Source organism: Dermacentor silvarum, chromosome 5 (genome assembly GCF_013339745.2).
Source record: "Dermacentor silvarum isolate Dsil-2018 chromosome 5, BIME_Dsil_1.4, whole genome shotgun sequence".
In the NCBI taxonomy this organism is placed as follows: domain Eukaryota; kingdom Metazoa; phylum Arthropoda; class Arachnida; order Ixodida; family Ixodidae; genus Dermacentor; species Dermacentor silvarum.
The window spans coordinates 4929303-4952522 of record NC_051158.1 but is presented as its reverse complement, the minus strand read 5'-3'; the positions used below and the strand labels follow the sequence as shown (position 1 = coordinate 4952522).

Here is a 23220-nt window from a genome sequence, read left to right as displayed (position 1 = left end):
ACCTAAATAAAAAAATCCGCATCCTACAGTCAGTAGATTTTAAGTTTTCCTTTAATGCAACAAGTTTCATCAAAATCGGTGCTGTGGTTGCCGAGAAGAACTATTTCTTCGTTTCCATGTTTAGAGAGGAACCCCCCAGCTAAAACTTCGTGCTACGACTTTGTGCCAGATATAGGAGTTCGTTAGGCTGCCATATACCGGGTGTTTCAGCGAACACTTTCAAAATGTTGAAAGGTTGTCTGTGGCAGATAGCACATTTATAGTTCATGAGCTGGCCTACTCGAATAGGCGGACATTACTTGCACAAAAAAAATTTAAATGCATAATCGACAAATTAGCAAAAATTCACTAATTAAGTTTCTAACTAATTACCTTATATTGTAATTTACAAATTCTAGCCTTTGGAGTTCGCAAGGCGGATCCACTTGGAACGAATTCTCAGGATGACACCAGTTTCAGGATGACACCAGCAGGCTCACATGCAAACAAAACCGTTTCTTACCTGTATGACTGTAGACTGTATGACAAAACTGTATGACAAAGTTAAGTCAGCATAACGTAAACGATAACGAAGCGCTACGGTGCTTTTTGCAGCTATCGTTGCTAGAAGGAAAGTTAAATAACGGAGCAAGAAAAACGGTCAGCTTGAATTTCCCGCGTCTGACCTGTTCACGCTGGCGATCAAGGATACGCTCATAGCACACAGATCACGTTATCTGCGTAAATTTCTCTCACATATTTGATATTAGAAGATTTTTTTCTGAACTTTTGTTGAGGAAATCAGTGCTAAACGATACAACAAAACCACGCGAACAACGGTATTTTACAGCACGGATATCGACACCAGCACAGTCCGTGACAAAATGGATGCCGTGCGTTCGTTGTGGGGATAAGCAGTTGCGGCGAAGACTTTGTCCGGTCATCTTCCATCCGCAGCGCAGTCGCCAGCAAGTTGTGCCAAACATACCCCGTGCTTGTGCGTGCTTATCACGATAAACGAATCATTATTCCACCCACGGTAAGTTTCCGTTTTTAACATCTTTCCGCCCTGATCAGAAGCGATACGCACGCAGGAATTTACCATCGATTGTTTATTGCCAAAAGTTCTTAAAAGAACAACAGAAATGAGATATGACGGTTTTTCCTTGCGATTTCTTGGTGTGTGGCTTTGCTTGAGCCGTCCTCGCAGCGAAGTCCTAATTAGCGTCTTGTTCCTGCTAAGCTAGTGGCATGGTGACAACGGCTTTGGTTGTGTGTTGACATTGTGTAGAGACACCTTAAGACTATTATTCAATTTCTTAATGTTTATTCCTTGTCCCACCTGTGAGTTACAGCTCGTCTGTACACAAGCGGTTTGCGATTTTCGCCAGATAATGTTTGCTGTTCAGACGCCCATCTGGCGTTCGAAATTTGCTTCGGTCGTTGGCAATGCGATCACTTTAGTCCGCTCGACCGTTATGACGAGTACGTGTTCGAACTTTCTTCCAGGTGTGTCAGAACGTAAATTTATCCTGCGATTCATGTTGATAATTGTGGTGTGGTTTAATGATCGTAAGGGAACGGTGTACGACACCAACATAAAAAGTGTTTTTTCTTATTTCATTCCAGCCACAGCTGTTCTCTCAACTTGATGAAGTATGCAGGCCTTGGACAGCAAGAAAGGTAGTGTTATCCGATAATCTTTTATATCTGATCGGATGCTAAGTTTAACCGTACTCTCGCGCAGTCGTCGCAAGATACAGGGTCAAGTGCGTTGCATTGGGATAAACATGTATGCTTAGACGCTGGAACTGGGGTGGCATTCATGGACGATCACTCTTTCGGTGATCACTTTCGCATGACCTAGTACATGTCGCGTTTGATGATTCGAGCGATTTTTCTAGCGAGCCAATCGGTTCGACCGGTTTTGCTAAGCCAGCCAATCAGCGGATAAATCCTCCGCCCCTGTTTATAATGGTTTCTAATGTCGTGAAAAGACACCAGCCCATCTCTCGTGGACCTCCCTGGAACGATCAGCTCACCTGCTCGGCTGACGAAACCTCGAGCATTCATGTGAGCCGCCTCGTTCCTAGGATTCCCAGAGTGTGCAGGTACCCAGACAATTTCCACCTACCTAGTCCCTCGTCTCGTGGCCCGATTCAGCAATCGTGCCGCCGTGACAGATATCCTGCCCCTCGCCAAATTTCGGATGGCTGTTTTTGAATTGCTGAGAATCAGATCAGATTCAATATTAGTTATAGCTAGCGTTATTGCCGCTTCCTCTGCAGTTTCTGAGGAGCGGGTTTTGACCGATCCAGAGGTGACCGAGCGCCCCCGTCCGTCCACCACTGCAATCACCAATGCATCCTTGTCCTTGTACTCCGCGACATCTACATAGACTGCCCCGTTGTACTTCACGTGCTTAGCATGTAAAGCTATAGCTCTTGCCTTCCTGCGTTCCTCATGATGTATCGGATGCATATTCTTGGACAAAGGCTTTATGTATAAGGTCTTGTGGAGTTCCCGCCGCACCTGAGTTTTCATGTCCCCGGCAGGAGCCTCAACCCCAATGCCGATCCTCTCCAATATGTCCCTGCCCGATTTCGTTTTCGAAAGCCTAGCGAGCTGCATCATCAAGTGTGCCTCCCGTAGTTCTTCCAGGGTGTTATGCACCCCTAATGTAAGCAGCCTTTCGGTAGGCGCATTGTTAGACAGCCCAAGGGCTGCCTTATACGCCTGCCTAATCATAGCATCCACCTTGACTTTTATCGTCGCGTACAACTTCATATAAGGCGTCGCATAAACTATCCTACTGAGCACAAACCCCTGTACTAGCTTACAGAATTCCTTTTCCTTCACCCCTCTTTTACCTATGCCTCTAGCGTCGGCTCAGCAGGTTTCGACCACCACCGACTCAAATACTGACTTGCTCAGCTGACGGCTTTCTATGGAGCTGCCTGCGCTGGTTCTCGTTCCAGACTTCGCCGCTAAGGGGGCGCTCGAGTTACCCCTCCTGAGCATCGACGTGCAAAATTACAGCACACGAGGGTGTGCTGTACAAGTGCTTCACTCACGCACCGTGGTCAAATTTAGGCATATTTTGATTTATTGTAATGTTTGTGACAGTGAGAATGTTTATGTGAACTTCAGCCAACATTTCAAAGCGTTTATTTACAAAAGAAGCAACTGCACCAAAACTGGTGCACTATTCGGTTCTTCAGCAAATAACTGATGTTGCGCACGTTTCTTTCTTTGTTTTGTTGATCCTGCAAGTGTCAAATGGGCTTACTTGTCGTGCACGAGCTTAGCGAACCTTATTATGCGCTCTTCAGGTAGAGCCCTCCTGTGTAAATACTATTTCCAGCGGTCGCTTGAGGGCAGTTGAAATGATTTTTTTTTTCTTTCTTAATCCGGCAATAGCGCATAAGCTTTAGCATCTACCTCATGCATGTATACAGAGAAGAACTCCTGTCTCACGGTACGGCAGCCCACCTTTCCATGCCACAATGATCCCCACAGTCGCAGCTAAGATGGTAGAGCATGGGACCTATAGCTACATAGCTTTCCACGCACCACTGAAATATCGCTTTATCTTCTGCGGCTCTTACTAGAAAGCTGGCGCTGAATGTTTTCATGTTGCTAGATTTGTTCGGGACCCTTTAAGAATTATTTTGGGGCCCAGAGAGTGTCTAAGGTGCATTGTACCATTCAAGAAACTCTACAATCTGCAATAAAATTCCAAGGCCCAGTGTGCAAGTCTGGGCACCGTCAACTTCGCTCGTGCATCTGTTTGTACGCGGCTCGCTTTTGGTACGGCAGATGCCGCACGTGCACCTAGGTTACAATGGATAGAAGTATGGAAAGCAGTACACCTTGCCTTCAGTCTTTATGTCATATTCTGGCCTAAAACCATCTCAAGTGAAGTAAAGGCTATATGCTTCCAATCTGAACTTGATTGTGGGGATGTCGGGCCCTTAAGAGAGACGTATATATAATGAAAATGTACGTGATAAGCCACCAGTGGTAATACATGTTTTTTCTGAGGCACAACTTATTTGCACGAATGTTTGTTGCAAAAATATATCGTGCAACCCTTGCCCCTGCATACTCGCAATGTGAATTTGATACCGCTGGCGAAGGTATTCGGGAAATGCCGCTAAGTGCTAGGGCGTTTTTTCGTAGAACACCTACGTATAACAATTTGAGGCATGTAGCTGCATTTTCGGCACTCCAAATAACACTAGGGCAGCCTCACCTTTTCTAGAAACTGCATGCCTTGATCCATTTTTTTCATCCAGCTGCGTACATTGGGAACTAGTATAAGGCGTATGCCAGGCGTCTTACCTTGCCGTGATTTACACAAAGTCACGTAGCAGTGCGGCATATTGTTGATTTTACTCAATCAACGTACTTTTGCTCATTTTCTTAGTCGTACAAAGTGCATACCTACGCAAACATCGCGGCTTGGTGCGAGCAGACGACAACAAAAGTGCAGCGCAGATGGGGTAACTAAGAGCGCCATAAGGCTCGTAGTGGCAGAAATATGAGCTAGAACAGGCGCGCTGGCGTTCTGCTCGCTGGTCAGGTCAGTAGTACAGTAGGTCGTGGTTTCCACCAGCCAAATGGACACTAGTTGCTTCCGAAAGACTGAAGCGGGAGCTAGGGAATCTGAAACCAAGCGTCGCAGAAGAGAACATACCGAGTTTAGATTGAGGGAAGCTGAGAGTTCGCTTAGGCGAATAAATGAAGATCCGGAGGCTTGTGAACGTGGCCGGTTGAATTCATCACGATACTACGCAGAACATCGCCAAGAAATCCTGAGCGCCAGGAAACTAAGTGTGTGTGGTTTGCCACTACTTTACTAGGCTTTCCCCAGCTCCGCTGGTCTCTGGTGTTTGCGGTAGCAGAGCCACGCATAATTTTTACAGCGAAGCTGTGTACCTCACGTTGGTCGGAAAATTCGTGGCGTAAATACAAAATGCCAGGTTCACAATTGAAGGCAAACGGAATATCTTTCTTTGCAGTCGGGCATATATATATATACACTTAGTGACGTCACCACGCTTTCATATATAAAAGGGAGATCTGTCTAGCAACTCGTTCAGTTCATTCTAAGACCGTCATGGGTAGACTATGGTAATTAAATGCACCAGAAGAACAGCATGAATACCATGCTCGACCATGTGTAGTGTTTGATACAGCTGCGCTGGAGATTCACTTTCGCAGAATGGGGATGGCAGGCCAATTTTTTTTATTCCTATCTATTTAACTCATGGGAAACAGTGATTTTGAACATGAAAAAAGTACAAAGTATTGCAGTAATCACTGTGCTAATCACAGTACTCGTTTGTCGTGTGCTCCATAGTTTTTCAATCATGTGTTAGTGAAGAGGCTGGTTCGCATATGCAGAGTTAAGTAATTTCATAGTCATTGTGGTAAACCAATGTATCACCGCCTACTTAGTTACTCGCATTACTCAGCTGACCGTCACATCATGCTAAGTAATCTTGTGAAAGCCAGGTTCACTGCAGCACTTTTCGTTTGGAAAATTCTGTTAAAAGCTATTTGATATGCATGAATAGTGTTGACAGGTTCTATGACACACGGTACATTCATTTCTCAAGTGGTCTTTTAAGACATGAACATCATGACATTGCTTATTTAGGTGATGCTTGTCAAAGTAGGTGCTTGTTCAGTGTCATAATCCCGTAAAAGCGAAGTGAATTAATCTCCATTCTTCCTTTTGATAACAAAATTCTCATTAATGGCAGAGTAAAGCCTTTTATTATTGCCATCATAGAGAATTTTTGGATTGAAAGTGTTCTTAGAAGATTCTTTATCTCCCAGTCATGCTTTTTAACTCCTATCAGCCAGTCAAGCTCATTCTTTTGGTTTGTTGTATCTGCACATTACCTCATGTATTGGGGTTAAAATTCGTTAGAATTTTGACAATTAGATAGCTGTCGTTTGAAGTTATCTTCCAAGTGGAGAAACTCTACTTCATAATTTGTCTCTACTTGCATCCAAAATTAATACTGTGCTCAGCAGTATTTTCATTTGCTTTCTTACTTTCACTGAATTCATTATATTATAATTTATTGCACTGCTCTGCCATCTGCTGCAGTGTGTTTACTTCGTTATTTATTTGTAGGACTGTCAAAATAATGCACGTATGCAAAAGAGGCTTATCTGATTATGTAGAAGAAAATGGAACTGGAACAAAAAGGCATAATGAGAAAACTAACTGCATGACTATCAGCTTGTAAATAATGATGGTTGCGTGTAGTTTTTATTAATGTCAACTAGACAACAACAGTGAACAATTGTGGAAAAAAAAGAGTCTTTGAAGGATAAGGTTGCAAAAAACAGGAAATGTACATAAAGCAGGATCACTGTGATTAGTACATTGCGATGATAGTTGCTGATTCCTCTGATTGCAAGTGTGTCTTAGCAGCTATTGCTGAGACAGGTCTTGTAGAGCTCTCCGAATCTGTTTAGAACCTTCCTTTTCTTGCTTCTGCAAGCACACAGATTAACATACTTGCTTATTTGTTTACTATGTTAAACCTTTGTAGTCATAGACATTTACAGTCTTTGCGGTTGTCTGGTCAGGAACTATATTGCAACACGTCATGTGGAAAATGCATATGTGCAGGAAAAACTCTAAAGGAGTTATCTATTTAAGAAAATTTCCTTTATTTCGGAAGCTCGTGTACAATATCCGGCCATTATCACGTGGTGGGTAATTATCACAAAAACTGTTTCCTCGAGGGTACTCGTTGCCACTTCCTTCTTGAATGTGTTCATTCAAAGATGTTTGCTGGTCATCTCAATGCGGAATGTATACCTCTTCTGCAGTAAAGTCACCTTCAGATTTCCTAAACTTATGTAAGTTATAAAACACATGGGGAAAAAACATCAACATTCTTTCTGTGCATTGCGTCACGAAAAGCGCTTAAAAATTTCCATGCAAGTGTGTTACTAAGATGTTTTCACCTCGTACTCGGACGCCGCTAAGTACAATTATCAACAGTTGAAAAAGCTTCTGAAAGGCAGCTCAACAAACAGAAAGAAGAAACCAGCACAAGCAAATGCGCACGGGTGCTTCTAGACAGCTTACCATAACCTGATATTCATGTGTATTGGGATGGGCTGCAATGCACGACCGTAAAGGGTTAAGATTGGGTCCACACGTCTTGTTTAGTTTCGCAGTTTATGTAACTTGCGTAGAGTCTGTTGGCACTGCAGTCTGTTGGTTTTGTGCTGAATAATGATAGTAGGGCGCTTAGTCTGACAGAATGTAAATGTAAACTTTATTTGCCAAATTAACAAATGTAAAAAGAACATACGACCTAAATTACTCCATACTATTTATCGTCGCAGAGTCAGAATGAGAAATACTTTAATGAGCTAACATGTATATGTGAAAGACGAGGTCAAGCTTAAAAACTATATGAAAATGTTTCTTCAAAGGGTGACGTATTTCATTATTCTTTCCTCATACAATCATGAAGGGGGATAGTGTTGCCTCTCAAGTTATCTTATATTCTTCAAATTATGCTTTTTAATGCGTACTATGTGCTTAATCTTTACTTTGTCGCTTGTTTCTTTGTTTATGCCCCGCTTTAATCTCTGTACAGGCGATGTAGGTGCATAAAAATAAAATAAATAAGTGAACAAACAATCACAAAGACACTGTGACGTTAACGTTGCACGTTTTTTTTTTCAGACATTCAAGGCCAGGTCCCCATCGGCGTTTTCTGGGACATCGAAAACTGCCACGTGCCGCGCGGAAAGTCGGCCACTGCGCTAGTCGGCCGCATCAGGCAGCTCTTCTTCACGGGCCATGCGGAGGCCGAATTCTTGTGCGTCTGCGACATTCGCAAGGAGCTGCCCGAGGTGGTGCAGGAATTGAACCTGGCCCAGGTCACAGTGGTGCACATCAACGCCGTGAGCAAGAATGCCGCTGACGACAAGCTCAAGCAGTGCATGCGGCGGTTCGTCGACATTCACGGAAGCCCCGCCACGCTCGTGCTCATATCAGGTCAGTGTTCGTTATTTGCGGGCTCCGCCAGTTGTTGATGTCTGGGTGCGTGCACTCCGTTTCGTGCTTGGCAGGCAACGCTGCAGAGGCTATGCAAGTAGTGCGGTCTTGGAAGCCTCGCTTCGCGTGTTTTGCAATGCGATTGTCTTTTATCTGCAACGATGTGCCAGAACCAGAAATGACACAGAACCTGGAATGTTGAATACCAGCAATGGCTCCTCAGTACGACCTGTGAGATTTGGAGATGGCTGAAGAGCTCGGAGGCTATGGTATGTGGTGAGCCTCGATATAACGAACACGGATAGAACGAATTATCATATATAACAAAGTGAATAATTATCTCGTTGCTATTACTGTGTAACAGATGTAAGTTTATAACGAATACCGGATATAATGAAGCTATTTTTGTGTCAGTTGCGACTTCGTTATAACGAGGTGTGACTGTACCTGCTGACCGCCAGGTGCACGCGTCATCTACTCAAGTGCTATTTAACGACTGCCAATAAGAAAATTTGGCAATTTCTATCTTAACAGCTTTGCTAAGATTGCTTTAATGGGATATATGCTACTCATTCATAACCAATCTAGCCAAAGGGAAATTTCATTGCAGTTGATCTTTAACCTTTAAGTTACCATGTCCAAGTAAAGTTGTCTGGGTGCCTTTTCACACTGCTTGCTGTGGCCAAGCAGTGCTGCATCAAAAATTTCTATCACTGTGGTAACTTGAATGGGGAAACCCCCTGTAATGACTGGTTGGGCTGTCAAACATAAGTTGATTAAACTGAAATTGCCTGACAACCTTTTTGTGTGTGTGTGTGTGTGTGTGTGTGCGCACGCGCGCGCGCGTTTACAAGTAGAGTGATAAGGCTTACCTGTCTAATGTCTGCCGGTGTTGCTTCATGTCTATGAGCTCACATCTCTTGTTTTACAACATGACCGGCCATCATAGGAAGCACTCATGGTTTTCGAATCATGCAGTAATTCAAGAGCTTCCAATGAAGTTTTATTTGGTGGAGTCCGAATCACTAATTAGTACAACTATTAATTTTCTTTCAATATTCAGATCAAGAAATGTAGTGTGTTCAGCAACATATTACCAATATGCGCCATTTGAATCTGAAGCCTGCTAATCTTTTACTTAGACAGAAATTTGGTACACTTCGGAAAAAAACCTTAAGCACCTAAGGGATGAATGGGAAGCCGAATTAATCAACAATTCAAAGCGCAGGGATGCTGAATATGTCAAAATCAGTTCTGGGGAAATCGGCAAGGTGGAAAAAGTAAGGAAAAAAAATAATAACAGAGAAGCTCAATTTCATCCCCTCAGGCAATTACGCCATTTCTTGAGGTTCCCTCTGGGCCAGTCGTGGTAACTGCTGCTTCCGCTTGGGTTGACGCAGGAGACGTCAACTTTTCGACGGACCTGTCGGACTTCCGACATCGTCGGCAGATCCGCGTGGTGCTGGTGCACGGAGGCTCCGCCCCTGAGGCCTTAACTGCGTGTGCCCACGAGTCCTACAGCTTTGCCCAAGTGGCATCGGGGGTGCCTTTCCGCACCCCGCGTCGTGAGGTGAGCGTGGGGCGGCCCACTTTGTTGTTGTTGTTGTTGTTGTTCTTTTGGCTTCAGTATGTCTTGAAGCGAAGCATTCTTTGCCTCTTCCTTGAATTTTTTGGGTGCTCTCTTGCCGAGTAGACAACTTATTTAGCCACTGGGTATGTTTATCTGGGCATGTTACACTGGGTGTACGCCCATTCTTGGCCAGTGTCTTAGAAGGAACATGTGCCCCTAGGTGCGCGCCTGAATAGAGAATCAGAACAAGAGGCAAGAAGTGAAGAAGCCGGAAACAGAAAATGGAAGAAATCAACTACAGAGAAGGGAGCAAGTCTGCCGAGTAGGGAGAAAAACAAGTGAACAAAATGGGATCAGTGTGTGCATTGAGCAAGGCGCGGTATGAAAGCTCCCTTCAACACCGATTCCCATGCGAGCGTGGGATTCTTGGAATAACTTTTTTTTCTATTAAAGCTAAGCTTTCTTGGGACTTTTCCCTAAACTTTGAGTGCTGTGGGGTCTCACATGTGCTCTTGGGACAAAGGAACGACAACGCAGTAGTGCAGACAATCAAAAGGGCATTTATTGCACCTTTCATACACTAATACATACTAGCCGAATTACAACCAATTGAACATTCACACGGGCGCGCGACAAATCAAGTAGGTCCGACTCACCGCGACCCGATAGCGAGCGAATACGTTCGCCCCATGCTATGACACCATCGCCTAGTCGTTCACGTGTACAGTCACGCGAACGGTGGCGCGCTCGAACGATCCGTGTTCGTCCATACCGGTGTCCCGCTCTAAGCCTCGCGCGACGGTCGCGCGAAGCGGGCCGGCGCACGCGCGAAGCGTTCGTGCGTGTTGGTCGCCGATCCCCAGCCAAAGAGAGAGCGCCTCCGACCCTTTTCCCCCAAGTGACCCCGCCGTTCGGTGGCGCCAGCATCGCGACACTACGCAGCATCGCGACACTAGCGCCATCTCTCGCAACGCGCCGCAACCACCGCCGGGCTTAGCCACGCAGAGAAGCCGGACTACAGGAGACATGTGGGGAAAACAACATCATGGGACGCGTGAGAATCGCGCACCCCCACATCCCCCCAACCTTAAATCACTACACATACGCCGGCGAAACATGTCACAAGGCCTATCAACGCGCGCGTCGCGAACAAAAGTATCCCCACATCCCCCCAACCTTAAATCACTACACATACGCCGGCGAAACATGTCACAAGGCCTATCAACGCGCGCGTCGCGAACAAAAGTTAGTACATGCGACAGTGGCGCCGCCGAGTAAATGTCCACGCACTATCCACAACGTGCGAGCCGACATTGACTCCGGGGTTCACCGCTGGCATCCGTTGGTCACAGCACCACGTCTGCAGATTCGATGGCACGACTCCAGCCCTGGACTCCGGAAACGGCGACGCAGAAGTCGGCACGAGCAAGCGTCGCTCGCGCCCCGCTGACGAGAGCCGCAGTAGCCGTTGGTGACTGCCGGCTCTTTTCCCAGCCGCCGAGGGCTGCGAGCCGGACATTGGCGGCCGCCGAAGTCGCTGCGCCGAATTGACCACAGGCATCTCCAAAGCCTGGGGTAGCTCGATTGAAGTCCGGGGCAGCAGCGCTGACGATGTGCAGGTGACAGCAAACCAGGGGTGACTCCGCTCACGCTGCGTACACTCAACGCACTCGACAAACACTAAAGTAGTGCAAGGGAGAGGAATTCGGCATACGCATCGCCCACGTGGTACGATGTTCAATTCGGCTAGCAAAAATTTCGGGTGGCATTTCAGATGCTAAGTTCACGTGAACAAAGCTTGTTGTCTTTTGTCGAACGAGTAATTTCAATTCGTCAATTCGTGCGAGGCGAACTAATGAGGGAAGCAATGTGCGACATCTCAACACCACGGTCCACCAGGTTGTGTCCCTCGACGTGCGACAGGCGGCTTTGTTAAGCCTTAGGCCTAATGCGTCGCTACTTTTGACAACAACCGGCATCCAAAAAAAAAAACAACACCACCCAAAATGGGCACAAGAACAGGCAGCCGCGAGGAGACGTTAGCTCTGTGAGGTGGTCCTACTCCGCTCGGTGCACACAGCATCCGAGTTGACGGCGCCCACCGTCCCAGACGGTGTCGGAGCGCCCGGTGCCAGGCCGCAATACCAGTCAGCCCGTAGCGGCACCCGTGGCCCGCGGCCACCCGGCTCCCTGAGCCTCGACTTCCGAAGTCAAAGATATAGAAGAAGCTATTTACATAAGAAATTCGGACCACCCACGAGGCTTCCGTACTCACTCGCTTCAGGCTTGCCAATGCTCCGCGGGCGCTAGGCCTCGCTCTCCCAGGATGCAGACCACGTGGCTCTCGTACCGACGAGTGTACTTCAAAACACTCGCGAAAAGGCTTAGCATGTTGAAATGTTCAAACACGCTACAGCAACCGTCGCCACGCTCAAGAAAGCACACCGCCGACACTAGCGATCAAAATCCACGCTAGGACTACGCTTCGGTTGAAACATCTCGAACCGAGCAAAACTTAAAATTATCGTCCGATGCCCCAAGAGCCCCACGTTGGGCAGCCAGATGTGGGGTCTCACATGTGCTCTTGGGACAAAGGAACGACAACGCAGTAGTGCAGACAATCAAAAGGGCATTTATTGCACCTTTCATACACTAATACATACTAGCCGAATTACAACCAATTGAACATTCACACGGGCGCGCGACAAATCAAGTAGGTCCGACTCACCGCGACCCGATAGCGAGCGAATACGTTCGCCCCATGCTATGACACCATCGCCTAGTCGTTCACGTGTACAGTCACGCGAACGGTGGCGCGCTCGAACGATCCGTGTTCGTCCATACCGGTGTCCCGCTCTAAGCCTCGCGCGACGGTCGCGCGAAGCGGGCCGGCGCACGCGCGAAGCGTTCGTGCGTGTTGGTCGCCGATCCCCAGCCAAAGAGAGAGCGCCTCCGACCCTTTTCCCCCAAGTGACCCCGCCGTTCGGTGGCGCCAGCATCGCGACACTACGCAGCATCGCGACACTAGCGCCATCTCTCGCAACGCGCCGCAACCACCGCCGGGCTTAGCCACGCAGAGAAGCCGGACTACAGGAGACATGTGGGGAAAACAACATCATGGGACGCGTGAGAATCGCGCACCCCCACAGTGCACAAGACTTTATCTGGCCGAGTAAACTGGGCCAATTCCGATACCAGTGTGCAATAAGTGTCCTTGCAAGGGTTTTAATGTGGTTTGTAACGCAGGCTGATTGGGAAGGCAGTGAAATATTGCAGTGCCTGCGCACTTCATAATCCAGTAGACTTCCATTCATTCGATTCTGACCAAAGGTCCCGGCTGATGCCCATGCATTTCTGTGGGCCAAAACGCTCGTTATTTCGATCTTGCCATTGGCCTTTGCCGGATAATTTGAACTTCGCTAGTCGGCATGCACGAGCCTGACCCCTTTGGCGACTTCAATAGCGACCCCTTTACTGGCCACGGCCACGTCTGTCTCTGCAGAGCTAAAGGAACAGCTAATGCGGTGAACATGTGTCAAATCTGCAATCGTAAACGGCTATTTTCGGCCTGCCCTGGGAAAATTTTAGAGTAATACCGGTAGCTCACAATGTCTCATTACAGTATTTACCCGATTCCAACACGCCCCTCCCCCCCCCCCCCCCACCCTTTTTTTTTTTGTCAAGAAAAATTAGGCTAAAAGCCGCGTTCGCGGCGTTTGTATGCTTTGCCGCATAACACGGCTGTATTGCGGCGAAGCTGACTTTGGGAATGCAGCTGTCACTCTGCAACACACGTTAGACCCGTACCCACTTTTCTGGCTACAAAATTGGGTGCGCATTAGTTTTCTACTTGGGCACATAGAAAGCTGGGTTTGATTCGGGGGCGTGCTAGAATAGGGTAAATACTGTCAAATGAATCAGCTGTGTGTTTTGACGGTTTTTCTGCATCTTGTTTAATTCGACCTGCAGGATAATTTGATCAGTTTTGTTGTTCCCATCAGGATCGAATTAGTGGAAGTCGACTCTATCAGAGCTAACTAAAATAAGTGTTCCGAGCACCACATTTCAACGGATCTACTAGGGAGCTTTCACTTAGATATCGTCCTCCGATGGTTCCTGGCCAATTTTATTTGTCTCTTCTTTTTTTTTCATTTGCTTGCTAGCATGCATTAGAGACTGCAAATGCTGCTAAAGTTCTTTTTATGAAGATGCAATAATGAAGATGCATTTTTTACTACTTACGTTTTAGTTTTGACATGATGAAACGTGGTGATTATTCTGTCAGGATAAAATCACAGCAAATGCTCAATTGTATGACGCTCGTTAACTTTGCAAATTATTTACTGGCCAGGCCCACTTGTGCGCGGACAGCAACAACAATGTTTAATGCATGTGCCAGTGCGCTTGATTGTGTAATTATTCGTGAAATTTATTACGGGAGTCTCTGCATAAATGTTCATTGACAAGACGCTATGCACCAGGACCACTCTGGAAATCTGTGAAGTAATTTTTACTGCTGAAACATAGAATAGCCAACTTAGAACAAATTCTGAATTGAACAGAACTTTTTTTTTTTTTTTTTTTTTTGCCATTGCAGTCGCGACTTTCTCACCCTGAGGTTCCACAGTTACTCGTTACATTGAGGCTTAGCTGTGACAAACCAAATTTGTCACCCCGCGCCCACTGCGTGGAGCTCCAAATCACTTGTCATGCACTATAATTTGTTATATTGAGGTTTTGGCTGTACCGGGCAGAACTGGTCTCCCTCGGACGTTGGAGTTTTGCTCCAAGAACTTATTAATGCGAAAGCATTATATGGCTCATGAGGTGGAAAATTCGGCATTGTTGGCATGAGCATGACGGTCCAAAAAGTCGAGTGACCGAGTAACTTGTTACATCGAGGTTCTGCCTGCACAAACTGAATGGGTGAGCTTCCAACATGAAGCGTCCGCCCTCTGTGGTCGATTGATGTTGTTGTACCTGATAATTTCTTATATGGAGGTGTTAGCTGCAACAATGCAGACCTGCCCCCCCCCCCCCCCCCTCCTGATCAAGGAGGGGAGGGGCTCAGGCTTCAATGCCTGAAATTTGTTCGTTGTGTTGTACTCAATAGTTCATTTTATTGGGGTTTCGCTGACAAGCTGAACTGGTCATTGCTCAAACGCAGGAAGTCCACTGCCTTGAGTTGATGGTCACCAACCTACCGGTAACCAAGTCGCCGGGCAAGCTGAAATGCCGATTGAAGCAGCTGTCGGAGAACTGCGGGGGACGTGTGACCTCCATTAATGGCGGAACGGCCGTTCTGAAATATCCCACCACAAATGCAGCTCTCAGGTGAGCCCCATCGTCTTCTCCGCTTCACTAAGAAAGCGTGGGAAAATAAAAAATACAGAATGCTGCGTAAAGGGAAGTGCCAAGTATACCGACCCAATATAGCCTCAGAGCTCTCCTTTTCAGTTGCACTATAGGAGCAGAATACCCATTGAAAGAATGCAAAAAAAAAAATTAGGCAATGCAAGTGCTTGATTTTTCTTCTTTATTTTCTTTTCGCTACAATTGCACGAAGAAACACACACCTAATCCTGAGAAGGCATAGGGGTAATTAAGCATGTTTAATTGAAATGTAGAAATAATAAGGTAAAAGGAAATGAAAGGGGTCGGAAAAAAGTAACTTGCCGCAGGTGGGAGCCCTACCCATGTCTTTCGCATTATGCGTACAGTGCTTTCGTAATTAAGCTACTGTGGCAGCCATTCTCTCATCCCCTTTCTTGGATATTTGTGTTATGTACAAGATTCGCCCTGGGAGCTTTAGTCAGCACCACTCACTGCCATGGCAGTGGATGTGGAAGATCTTTTAAACCGCGCAGATAATGTATTACGTCAGCATAGAAGTGGGCATCCGGCTAATGAACCCTCATGCGCTGCCTCATGGCATCACAGCTACCAAATTCAAGGCCCTCGATCTTCAATGAGTAAGAAACAATCAGGGGATCCAAGTTGCTTGATCTTTCTGTCTGTTAATGTATGTTGTTTCACATAGAATGCTTCATAAGGTTTATACAGTAAAACTTCGATGATACGATCACGGCTAATACGAATTTACGGATGATACGAATTTTTCTGTGGTCCCGACCGAGCCCCATTACTTTGCAACGTGCTAGAGAACGGTTGTTACGAATCGATTTTCAGCCTGCGTCAGTTGATACGAATAAACGCCGCCCCTCCGACGGCCGCGAAAGAGAACAGCGCGCAGTCACGCGCTTTCTCTCCTTCTCATTTGGTGCGGAGTCGCGACTCCGCGACTGGGCGCGAAGAGTTTGAAGCGGTGGCGCTTTTGGTGCTTTTGTACTTTTCCTCCTTTTCTGCGAGCCGTCAGATGGAGTGGCTGCTGCGCTTCGGGCCGCGTTCTTCGTGTTTGCGCCATTTTGCCTAGTCACAGCGAGCTATGTCTCGCAAGCGGAAAGCACTCTCCTTTAAAGAGAAATTAGACATTCTTCGAAAGGTCAATGAGAATCCCAAGAGGAAGCGGACGGAGTTGGCTAAGGAGCTAGGCCTCACAACGTCAACACTGAGCACAATTGTTGCACAGCGAGACTATCATGAAAAACGTGCTTTCGTTCAACGTCAACGCGAAGCAAGCAAATTCGAACACGCTTACTTCGAACATACCGCGTACCGACAATGCTCTTAGCAGCATGCCAAATCACGCGGCGGCGCCTCCGACCGGCATTGCTCCAACACCGCCATAGAGCAAAAGCTCAGGAGAGACCCCTCAATGCCGCGCGCGAAGGAACGGGGGGAAAAAAAACCCCCGCAGCGGAAATTTCCTTCTCTCTCAAATTGCAAGGTCGCCGTTTCTGCATCGCGCCGGAACAAGCGTGTACGTGCCGACTAGAGTGTTCTAGACAACCGTATTCTAGCACACACTGGTGCCGACGTCTCAGCCACTCGGATAAAATAGCAGTGAACCCTTCTCCTCTATTTTCTAGTCACATGTTGACCTTGCACGCTGCGGCAGCAGCGCAGAGGGAAGCAGCGGCGGAGGCACAGTCGGGCCAACGAAACTGCCACGCCCGCAAACGCTCGCTTCCCGATAACGGCAGAAAACGAAACTTCAGGGGGCGGCTAAAATAAGCTGGCGCCAGCACGGCGGCGGGCGCGCACGCGCACGGAGTCGAAGGTGAGAGAGTTACGAGGGAGGGCGAGGGGAGCCACCGAAGCGGCGGAGTTGACGCGGCCAAATCCGCTTCCCTGCCGCCTTTCTCCCTCACCTTCGACGGTCTCCGCGCGCACCCGTGTGCCGGCGCCGCCCGCTCGCTCCCTGAAGCTTCGTTTTCTGTCGTTATCGGGAAGCGACCGTTAGCCAGCGTGGGCAGTTTCGTGGCCCGTGCTTGCTATGCGCTTGCGCGCCGCAATATTTCACGACTCGCACCGTTCGTGTATCGTGCTATGGTGCACGAATACTTCAAAAATACGTCCTTTTAATTCAAACAAATTTTCGGGCCCCTTCGAGTTCGAATTATCGAGATTCGACAGTAGTTTTAATTGTGTTTCGATGATACAAATTTCGGCTAATACGAATATTTTTCGTGACCCCGTGAGATTCGTATCATCGAGCTTTTACTGTACACTCTCTCCCGATGCAAACAGTTTTTCACTCTAGACACTCTTGTTAATCCGCATCATGCTTTTGTTTTCTCAAACATAAGTTATTAAATCGTGGTTTGGAGCTTTACTGCTACCAGTACTGAATTTTAAAAAAGGGGGGGCTCTTTCTATAAAATAATAACACACTCTTTGTCTGTTACAAACCCAAAAGAGAAACACTAATGCAGTTTAGACTGAGAAAGCATTCTTTCAAAACTCCTATTCTCACTAATTTTGCAATGGGATGTTGATTACTGTCGAACCCACTTATAACGATTTGAGATCTAATGATTTTTTTATTATAATGACCACATTTCACTGTATTTGGGATTTTCTGACTCTGTCTGTTGGAGCTGCATCCAGATATAACAAACTTCTTCAAAAGTGTCGTACTGTTTGAACGAACACTTCAAACCCGGTGGTGGTAAAAGGAGGGCGCACGCAAAATTTCTAAGCACGGAAGCGAGACCCGCGCTGGGCACAGGGCAGCGCAGCCCTCACTCCAATCCAGCCGCAACAAGGTTGCGCCTGCCGAGATGAGCGAGCAGTGTGTGCAGATTTCGGAAGCCACGAGGAAAGTAGCTCGCTTTCAAGCATGCTAGGGTAGGCATGTTGTCAAGGCATGTCTCCAGCATGCTTCAAGGCAAGACAGCTCTGTACGGCAGCCGTGGCCTCCAGCGTAGCACTGGCGCGTGGGCCGGTTCCATCTCTGAGGCCACGACGGCGGCACTCTCGATTTTGCAGACTTCTTCATGCAGCACCGCATCCACTAAGCCTATACAGTCGCCGCCGAATTTTTCGGACTTGTTGGATATTCCAGACTTCATAAATGCACCGTCGGGGTTCCCATAGGGCTAACCCAATTTCGCGACCGATTTTCTGGACTAACACGTTCGTTCAGAGCCCCGCTACCCAATCTTGGAGGCCGCCATGTTGGATTTTCTGCTGGCTTGGCCAAGCTTGGCTACCAGTGGCCCGCTCTCTAGCCTCCAAGATTGGTAGGCGAATGCTATCAACAGAGAGCACATGCCATCCTCCTTTCTCGGAGGCCATGCCCGCTCTTCCTTAGCTGGCAAAACACTCCGGGAGACGGCACTTTTTCTTGTTTCCTTCTTTTTTTTTTCGGTCAGCACTATCGTCAGAATCACTCAATGCAGGATCAGTTTTTTAAGTTCTGGTTGCTATTTTTTCACGTGGTGTGTCCACAGAGCAGGTGTTTCTAGGTTTGTCCAATTCGGAAAAGGTGTACGGCACCACAAACCAAAAGGTGCAGGTGGTGCCAGTTATGGTGTGTTGGGCTGCACCCACTCACTGCAAGGTTCAAGGTTGCACTGCACCGCAGCGGCACCTTGCCTTGCACCCCGTGCAATCGAGCACGGGGGTGCAGGGTGCACCGCTGTACCTCGGGGAAACGAAGGCCAAGGTGTACTGCACCGTTAACGGGTGCAGAAGGTGCAGATAAACTTGGCTGAATCGAATAAACCTTCTCTGAGACGTCGCATTTTGGTGTGTGTGTGCGGCTTCACATTTGTGTGATCGGCGCCACCTCCTGTACCTTCACGAGAGCCTAGTGGTGCGAAGTAACAGGGCTCGTTTCTTCAACCTCCATGGCAATCTCTGCCAACAAAGATCGCCAACGCGGGGACGCTCTTGTCAACTGTATACGCAGACGTCAGTCTTGCGCAAATCCAAGCAAATCTGATTGCCTCCAAGCGTAGTATTAGGCAGGGCATTATTAGAAATTTTTTTATGTCGCTTTAGGCCTGATAAATTTTATTTTTTGGGATGAATGAGTTTTTCGGACTGTTCAATTTTTATGACTATTTTTCGGTCCCCGCTAGGTCCGGAAAATGGGTCGGCAACTGTATAGACAATTTGGACCAACAGCCGTTTAAGTGTTGCTATCTTATTGTTGCTGTCGATATTCATGCGGACCGAGTCAGCGTGAAAGCAGTCTCAAGTATGTTCATGTGTATGACATATTCACCCTAACTTGATATAAACTCTAAGGCATGGCTAGTCAAATTCTGTGCTGTCTTTTCTATACCCGGTAATCCATTATATCGAGGTTTGGCTATATATGGTTCACCGTAAGTAAAGTTATACTGCACCTTATTTCTTTCCGTGCTCAATTGTTGAAGAGGTGTGCTAGGCTGTCAGCCAAGTTCTAAGACATGTCCAGCTCCGCTCTAAATGTCAGCATCCCTCCTTTTATGCAGGTCACGTGTACGCATGGATGGGGAGAACGTCTGCGGGAACGCCATTTCGGTCAGTCTGCACACACCAAGACAGCGCCGATCGCGGAGCGGCCAAAGTGGAGCGAAGCGAAGCAGCAGTAGCAGCAGCCGCAGCCCAGAGTCATCATCAGTTGAAGCAGACAACTACCAGATGTTAACGTCGCAGCGCCGTACGGAGAGGTCAGCTGTGTTTTCGTGCCTACTTCCTTTAGAGCTTTGGTATAGCCTTGCAGCCGTTCGTGTGAGTTAACAAGAAATGGCTGTAACATGGATACGTCTTGTCTCCTAGGGGAGGTTTTTTGGCAAAGCCTTTATAAGGGTTGACCCACAGCCAATGCTAAATGCTGTTAGACAGAACTCGAAGCACTCTAGCGGCAACAGTAGCACTTTCTACCCTTTGCGTAGATTGCTGCCCACTTCTTCACTAGGCTTAACGGTGTTAAGACGTACAGCCGATCACAAAGTGTGGTCACACTTAGTGAGAGCCAACTTCACCACTTATTTCTTAATGTCACGATTGGGTGCAAATAATAAAGGTCAGTTCGAATTGCATCGGCCATCCACCCTGCTGTCACGCAAACAAGGCATCATTGACGTAATTGTTTGCCTGGTTTGTCAGCACTCTTAGTTGCCATTGGTCATGAAAGCAGACGTTTGTGCACAGGCAGGCAATGGCACCAAGTTATTGAACAATGTGGACCAAGGAGGTTTGACCCTGTGATGAAATTCGAGCAAAAGCAAAGCAGCTGTGAGCGCAACATTCCTTTATCAAAGTTGTTAGAATAAGAACGTGGGTCACCAAACAAACCCATCTTCTGTCGCTTGGTCTTCAAATGTGCACTCGCGCAGATTCCCTGTCGTGGACATGTGGAACCCAGACGCTGCCACGACTTCACTGGCTGGGCTAGAAGCTCCCGCGGAGTTCAAGAGGCCAGGGAGCGTGGGACGCGTGTCTCCCGTCATGCGCAGCAGCAGTCAGGTGAGGCATGTGCTCACCTCGGCACAACTTTGTCACGCTCGAGTTTGATTCACTTGCAAGGGAGTGGTAAGTTGTTATTGGCTGTAGTTCAGTGTTGTACACGTTCTTCTGAAACAGGAACGAAAGCTCGTTCCTCGTTCCTTCCCAATCTTGAAACGAGTTCCTGTTACAAGTTCCTTTAATGCGAAAGGAATGCGTTCCGGTTACACTTCGAACATCGGAACGTGCTGTTACATTAACTTTACATTTGATTTTTTAAATTAAAATATAGTGTCTGATAATCCTGAGGTGAAATAAAGTGAGCAGTTTAAAACTTGCATCGAACTTCGTGTACAATAAGAATTTGAACCTTACCGGCAGCAGATTATCTGGAGATAAAAAAAATCCAAAGAAACGCTCCTAGACAAATTTTTTCAGGGAGCACCGGACATACTCCAGACATGTCTAACTGCAACTTTGGTGCTTGTCTATAACAAGTGTAACAGTGTAAATTTTCCATCCTCGTCCCTCGAGTGACAATCTTGAAGCCTAGTCATAAAAAAATGTAAGGGAGAGCTCGCAAAAAAAAATGCACCATAGTCACGTGACAGGCAAGTGGTAGTTCCTTGCATCTCACGCGGTAACCCGTCTGCCTTGCATGATGGGCTGCGAACATGCGTGCATCTGTTCAATTCTGTGGAACGTTTACAGAAGGAACGCTGTTCCCTCTGTCGCTCCTTCGTAAACCTAACAAGTTACTGTTACAGTTCCGGCCACCCTTAGCGGAACGGTGGCGTTTCTCCGTTTCTCTCGAAAGGAACTGGTTCCAGGAACGCCGTTCTTTGCAATGCCGTTCCATACAATACTGCTGTAGTTACAGAGTGAGGAGTAGGTCCACCCTACGCTGTCCCGTCTCCTGATTTTCTCACACTGTACCTTTAGTCAAGAGCCAAGAAGCTCAACTTTCCACCCTATTGGCTTGTTAGTAGGGATGTGCGAAAATTCTGAAAGGTCGAATATTATAGAATATGATATTCTTAATATTCGTATTCGATTTGAACAATAGATATTCGAAAATGTTTGAATATTCGGTTGGATACAAATATTCGAATCAAATCGAATATATCACTGGCAGTGCAGGAGCAAGCACGATTCTTAGCATTTGTTTCTATGTAATTCTATGTAAACTAAAAATATTGGCGCAATGTTGTGCTTTATTTTGCCGTGATTTTGTGCTGCTAGAGAGATTTCGCCTGTAAAGCACACTTAGCCACTAGACGTATAAACTGTGCGGGAAAGCCAGCCTCTCAGTAGCAAGTGGCACGAGTTTGCGCATAGCGAGGGTGCCTTTTTTTTTTAACACGAAAGTGTTTTATGCCGGGGTCCACCAAGACTTCACTGACGTATTTCCGTCACGGAAATACGTCATAGAACATAATACAAAGAAAGAAACCAGAAGAAAAAGTTCCACAAACATGCAAAATTTGGAAATCGAACCCACGACCTCTCGGTCCGCGACGATAGATCGCCGAGCGTTTAACCCATTGCGCCACAAACGCATTCGCAGAGAGCTACACAGACGCGCCTTATATATCTAAAGCCCAGACCACACGTACGCTTGTAAACGCGCGCAAGCTCGCGTCCGCGCGCCCACGCATGCGCAGATGGTGCGGCACGGCTCGTACGCGTCGAAATGCGGCGCGATCTCGGTGATCAGCTCCTCTCAGTTATCGCGCGCCTGGGCTGCCTCGCGTCGGCGCGCCTGGCTACGCAGCGACGGCGCGGTACATTCAACTCTCACTTAAGCAGAATTATATCATGCAAGAAAGTGCTTCTTCTTCACTTTTTGTGCTGATATAACAGTTCCAAAAAGATAACAATTACGTTTATAGATATCGAAGCATTTTGAAGCACTGCCAACAACGGAATACGAAGTGGCGTCTGCCAAGGTGTAAACAAGTGAGGCCAGTGAGCGCACGCTGTCGCGCGTATTTGTGGATGCAAACCGCCATTCCTCGCTAGGCGCGGCAACCGCAAGGCGCGTAGACGCGAGCTTACGCGCGTCCGCAAGCGTACGTGTGGTCTGGGCTTAACACTCCTCCGTGTACCCGCGCTCTTGCTCGGGGCGGTGCCGCCGCCTACGAGCAGAAAAGAGAAGTACTGCATTATGACACTAACGCGCACCGACAGTGAACGCTTCGGTGGTCTCAGTACTACGACGCCTCGATGCCAGCATTCGAAGGGACGCTGGCATCAAGAAGCACTACCAACGCCACCTAGGTGGTTTTTATTTTAACGCGATAGCGTTTAGGGCCCCGTGTCACAGAAAATCTGGCGTCGGCATTGCCGCCCGCGGCCGAGAAAATCATCCCCAACCACGCAGGCCCTCCAAATATATTTTACCACTAAAGTTGCTCACACTTTGTCTTGCGTTCTTTACAAAGTTATTCCTCGGAATTTTGAGAGTGACAGCCCACAAACAATTGTCATGAAACAAACCACCCACAGCGCATGCCTTTTGTGCTAAATCTTCTCAGGCTGAAATATTAAAGGTGCAGACAATAAAAGAAGGCCGGCCCACGAAAGAGGCCGCGTTTCTACCAGAAAGCGCACCTTCGTGCATAGCGTTCACCGCCAGCGTTTCCCGGTAAACATTACGGTTACATATGCTGCAGTTGCCGGGAAGTGTGAGAAACAGTCAAGGATCTTTGAATGCTATCGCGTTCCACTGTTGAAGGCGAAGCTTAAGCGTCCTCCAAATTTTTATTTTTCTTGCAGTGCTACC

The 23220-nt window shown here is 47.3% G+C and overlaps 1 protein-coding gene across 2 annotated transcripts in view; it reads left to right on the top strand.

The window, feature by feature from the left end:
• Positions 1 to 862: 862 nt before the first annotated feature.
• Positions 863 to 23220, top strand: part of LOC119452829 (meiosis regulator and mRNA stability factor 1-like) — a 64826-nt gene continuing 42468 nt past the window's right edge. For both annotated transcript variants that reach the window (XM_049667300.1, XM_037714783.2), the window contains exons 1-7: positions 863 to 1018; positions 1609 to 1662; positions 7709 to 8023; positions 9424 to 9593; positions 14761 to 14927; positions 19460 to 19657; positions 20327 to 20456. In XM_049667300.1, coding sequence (XP_049523257.1) covers positions 1638 to 1662; positions 7709 to 8023; positions 9424 to 9593; positions 14761 to 14927; positions 19460 to 19657; positions 20327 to 20456 — 1005 coding nt within the window. In that variant the 5' untranslated portion in view covers positions 863 to 1018; positions 1609 to 1637. The remainder of the gene's footprint in view (positions 1019 to 1608; positions 1663 to 7708; positions 8024 to 9423; positions 9594 to 14760; positions 14928 to 19459; positions 19658 to 20326; positions 20457 to 23220) is intronic.